The sequence below is a fragment of the Vombatus ursinus genome, unplaced genomic scaffold, assembly GCF_900497805.2.
Source record: "Vombatus ursinus unplaced genomic scaffold, bare-nosed wombat genome assembly UNPS02014841.1, whole genome shotgun sequence".
Lineage (NCBI taxonomy): Eukaryota > Metazoa > Chordata > Mammalia > Diprotodontia > Vombatidae > Vombatus > Vombatus ursinus.
The window spans coordinates 36,630,630-36,635,425 of NW_020954619.1; the positions used below are offsets into that span (position 1 = coordinate 36,630,630).

At 41.2% G+C, this 4,796-nt stretch overlaps 1 protein-coding gene across 2 annotated transcripts in view; it reads right to left on the reverse strand.

Moving 5' to 3' along the window:
• PXDN (peroxidasin) overlaps positions 1-4,796 on the reverse strand; it is a 143,067-nt gene extending 138,271 nt beyond the window's left edge. For both annotated transcript variants that reach the window (XM_027840348.1, XM_027840347.1), the window contains exon 1: positions 4,346-4,796. In XM_027840348.1, the coding sequence (XP_027696149.1) occupies positions 4,346-4,563 (218 nt within the window). In that variant the 5' untranslated portion in view covers positions 4,564-4,796. The remainder of the gene's footprint in view (positions 1-4,345) is intronic.

The following is a 4,796-nucleotide window of genomic DNA, read 5'->3' on the forward strand; positions in this document are numbered from 1 at the left end:
TCTCTCTCTCTCTCTCTCTCTCTCTCTCTCTCTCTCTCTCTCTCTCTCTTTCTCCCTCTCCCTTTACTGAAGTATTATGCAGAATCTTCAGCCAAGATGGTGGGGTAAGGGGATGCCACATGAGGTTTGAGAATAGATTTAACAATTCGTAATAACCTCTATGGTGAGCTCAATAATGAATTAGGGAAAGGTGTAAAAGGACTACCTTACTTCAATAAAACTCATTTGAGATTTTTTAACACAAATTTGTCCTGGACCCAGTCAGTAAGGTAATTAAGTATCCACTCTGAAGGCACTGTTCAGAGGACATAAATATATTAAAGCAATAGTGTGACCCCAAGAAGTTCATAGTCCAATGGAACATGTACAGATTTCAAAATGACATGCGCACAAGCTAATATGATCCAAGGCAGATTGTGATGACGGCAAAAGAGCCTAAAAGAGTTTAACAAAATTTTGAGAAGGGAGAGATAATTTTCAAATAGGGTGGCTAGAGGAGGGAGAATCAGGAAAGGTTTCATGGAGGAGGTGGCACCTGAACTGAACCTTGAAGAAAAAGATTTCAACAAAGCTATTTTTCAAGGCTTGATTCTATTACCTCAACATAGTAAATGCTGAGGAGAGGAAGGAGAGGGGTGTGGAAGAAGACTGACCATGGTAGGAACTTCCATATGGAATTAAATGCATTAAAAGATTAATTCCAGAGGGACTTGTTTTGTGTCATACTTCAACTTTGGTTTATGCTTCCAAAGAATTACTCTCATAATCATCCCCTTGTAATAACAAATAGGGTATTTTTAAGCCAATAAACTATTTCTAATATACATCACTGAGCATCCTAGAAAATAACATATAGTGAAATGTTATGGAGTTCCTTAAAACAGCTACAAGTTTGCAGACATCAAAACCAAATATGAGTTGTGTCATTTTACAAGTTCCCTACATGTTTATGCTTGAGTATCTCATATTTTCCCGTTATATTAGAATAATGTCAGAACCTGAATTCAAACCATTGCTCAAATTATAAGAAAAATAATCCCTTAAGTTTCTTCTGAACCTACTTCTGAAATATACTTCAATATTTCAAATAAGTTGTCTTCAGAGGTTGTATTGGCCAAAATAATGAATCACTCTGCAGCCAGCCTGGTTTTCAGAACTCAGCTGGTCTAGAGACCAGGTTCATGAACCACGTCCATAGTCTCAAACTTTCTTTCCACCTTGCAAGTAGTTGCCTGGCCTTTCAGTGACTTACCATGAGAACCCTGGGCCACTTTCACAACATTTGGTATTGGGGCAGACCTTGACAATCAATTAACAAGTATTTATTAAATATCTACAAAGTATGTCTAATCACTGTGCTAGACCTGGAGATACAATTAGAAAGAATTAAGCACTGAGCTTACATCTTATTGGGGAAGACAACAGGTGAATTTAAGATTTATATTATATCTAAATACATATATGTATACATATGTATACACATATATGCATATATAAACAAATAGAAGGTTAATACATAGTATATATGTGTATATACATATATAATATAAATGCAAAGTAATAAAATATGAGTTATTTGAAAGGGAGGTCATTAGAAGTTGGAGGGATCAGAAAAGACTTCAAGTAATGATCCCTAAGCTGTTTAAGGAAAAGAGGGACTATAAGGCACAGAAGGTACTTCTAAAAACACTGAAGAAAAAAAAATTTTTTTTTTAACAACTGATTCAGTCTTTTTGGCTCCCCCCTCCCTTGGTGAACCAACTTTCTATTCTAGTGCCTTCTCTCTCTTAATTCTGTCCTGTTCATCGTGTATTCAGTTTGTTTGTACATATTTATTTGCTTGTTTTCTCCCTAATTAGATTGTGAACTCCTTGAGGACAGGGACTGTCTTTTGCCTTTTTGTATCCCTAACATTTAGGGAAGTTCATGGCACTTAATAGGCACTTCATAAATGTTTACTGACTGCCTGACTCATCAACAATCACAACTTCCATAACCAGACTAAGAATATGTTCTCATCTTACTTCCACCTGTATTATACACATATATTATATATTTATGTTTATACATATAATATATAGTATATGATATTATCTGTATTATAAATAAATGAAAAAGTCATCGAATTCCACATCCTTGTCCACCACCTCTAAGTTCCTCTTCCATAGCACAGTTGGAAACCTACTGGTTCCTGTCCCTTCCCCCAAGGAGAGTTGTAAATTTTGAAAGCAGAGCTACGTCATAGTTCTTCAAGTTCTTTACCATATTGTACCACTGACCTCATGCCTTATGCCACTTTTGGAAATACAAAGTTATTTAATATTTATTTAGCATTAATACGAGTACACACGTGTGACACCATCTTTGTCCCCTTTAAAGAATACTTAACACTCTAAAGTTTCTTTCAGGTAGCAAATAAGGTTTGAAGAGAAGAGTAGATTAGAAATATTAAAGTCTGGCCAGATGAGTATAATACTTGCATTGTCCCAGTTTTTTCCACTGACTCACAGAAGGATTAAAAATACCCATATCCAAAGAAACCTTGCCCTGCCCTTTAAAGAAAAAAAATTATATTACTGTATCTGCTCCATTATATACAGGGAGTACCATCACCTCCACTAATTCAGGCTGGAAAAACACATCACTGAGGAACAACTTTCAAAGACAATAATTGACCCCACTTCCCCCTACTCCCCCCAAAAAACACTACAGGAATTTAAAAAAATTTAAATGATCAGTATGAAAGGTGTTCTGTAAATGTACTTTGTTTTAAATGTAAGAAACACTAACCACCCACTTCCTGAATAGTTCACTAAAACTTTTACAGCTTCTGCAAGACCCCATTCCATCCTGCCAAAACTTCTTTCACTTAGCCAAGAAAAGTGAAAACTATTTTTGGCATCCCAAAATGGAGCTATAGGCCATTAAATTATATTCAGTATCTAAAATGAATGGCTGCTTTTATGGGTTTTGAAAATGTCTAATCAAAGTTTAATCGCAAATCCTGTGAATACATTAAATCCTGTAGCGAACTCTGGTGGAATTTTTGTATCCCACGAAAATACACAAATTTGAAAAGATGGGAAACACTGTCTTTGGGGAAGCCCCAAGACAGCAAGCAGTTTTTACACAGGATTTGCATTTGTGTTTGGAGGGAATCTTCTGTGAGCTGTGCTATTCATAAATTGAATGTGAAAAAAAATTATATTATCAATGTAGCCTGTTGCATGTGGAAAGTAAATCCAAGCATTTAAATGAATGAAAGGGTTTGCAAGCAACAGACTACTTCCAGGTAGATGCAGTAGGTGTGTCGAAGGCTCTCTGAAATGTTACTCTCAGTATCTTCTGATCCCTCTCTTCACAGGAACTTGTTCTGCAAAATCTGAAAAGCTCTGTATGCCCTAGGTGGTAAAATTCCTGGAAAACTTGGCAAGCTAAATTCAAGAGAAACCAGAAAAGAAGCAGCAGTGATTAATTTGTGAAACTCTGGAGGGGGAGGGTCTGCATTTTCAGATCCAGGTAAAGCTGGTAATAAGAGATTTAACAATCACAGAAAGAGGAGGAAACCACATTTTCCGGAGCTGGGAAATTATTTGAGTTAAACTAAAGAAAGGAAGGGAGAAGGGGAAAAGGAAAGGATAGAAGGAAGAAATGGAAGGGACTGGAGGAATTCTTGGGTGAAGGGGGGGAGAAAGAGAAGGGAGAGGAATGAATGATGGGGTATTAGAAGGAGTGACAAGAAGACAGGGAGCAGGAGAGGGGAAAACAAGAAGTGGGGGAGGAGAAGGAAAGTGGAGGAGGAGAAAAGGGAGAGAAGAGAATAGGGAAGAAGATGGGGGAGCTGAAGCATGAGAGAATGAGGGTAGGAATGGGGGAAATGGGGGGGGGGGGGGGGGGAGAAATGAGATGGGGAAATAGAAAAACGACTGGGAAGGCGAAGAGTGAGGATTTCCCTTGCTGCTCCCCGCAGCTTCCAAATTGAGCTGTGGAATCTCCAGATGCTAACAAAAGAGACTCCCTCTGGCACAAAGCAGGAGCCCAGGGAGAATCTCTGTAGACTCAGATCCGGCTTCAAGAAGCCTTACCAAGTATGGGGCCAAAGAAGACAAAGGGTTCTGGGGCCAGATGCCTCAATCCCCACGCACTCCACTTCACAACATACACTAAGGCAAATCTCACCTCCCAAACCCGCGCCATCTCCTCATTCATTTATTTCCCCGCTTCCCCCTAAGAAAGATGGGAGGGGGTAAGCTTTTCGCAGCTCATTCAATCACAACCTAGCCCTCCCCGGAGAAGCCATAGGAATCTCACAACCTAACTCTCAGCCCCTCAGCAAACCACTTACAGGATGGAGGTCTGGGGTGAGACGGCAGGGACATTCTCCAGCATCAGATGCATGCACCGTACCGTGGTGCGGAAGCAGAGGCAGCGGCTGGGACACCCCCCGTTGCCGCCGCCCCCACCGCTGCTGCCCAGCTGCGGGGAGACCCCCACGAAGACATCCAAGCTCCACAGCAGAAGGAGCAGGAGCCAGCGCGGGAGACCCGCTCTAGAGGGGGCCATTGCAAACCCGGGAGGAGTAGTCTCTGGAGCTGGGATCGAGGGGAGACTGCCAGGGGGAAGGGGTGGCAAGGGGGTGCGACAGCCGGCAACAAAGAGCAGCACCCAAGTTTGTCCCGGCCCGGCTGCCTCTATAGAGCCAGACCGTGGCTACACAGCTGCAGAGGCAGCAGCTGAGCGGATTTCCCCAGCTGCCTAAAGGGGAGGGGGGAAGGGAGAGCAAAGAAGTGGGGGAG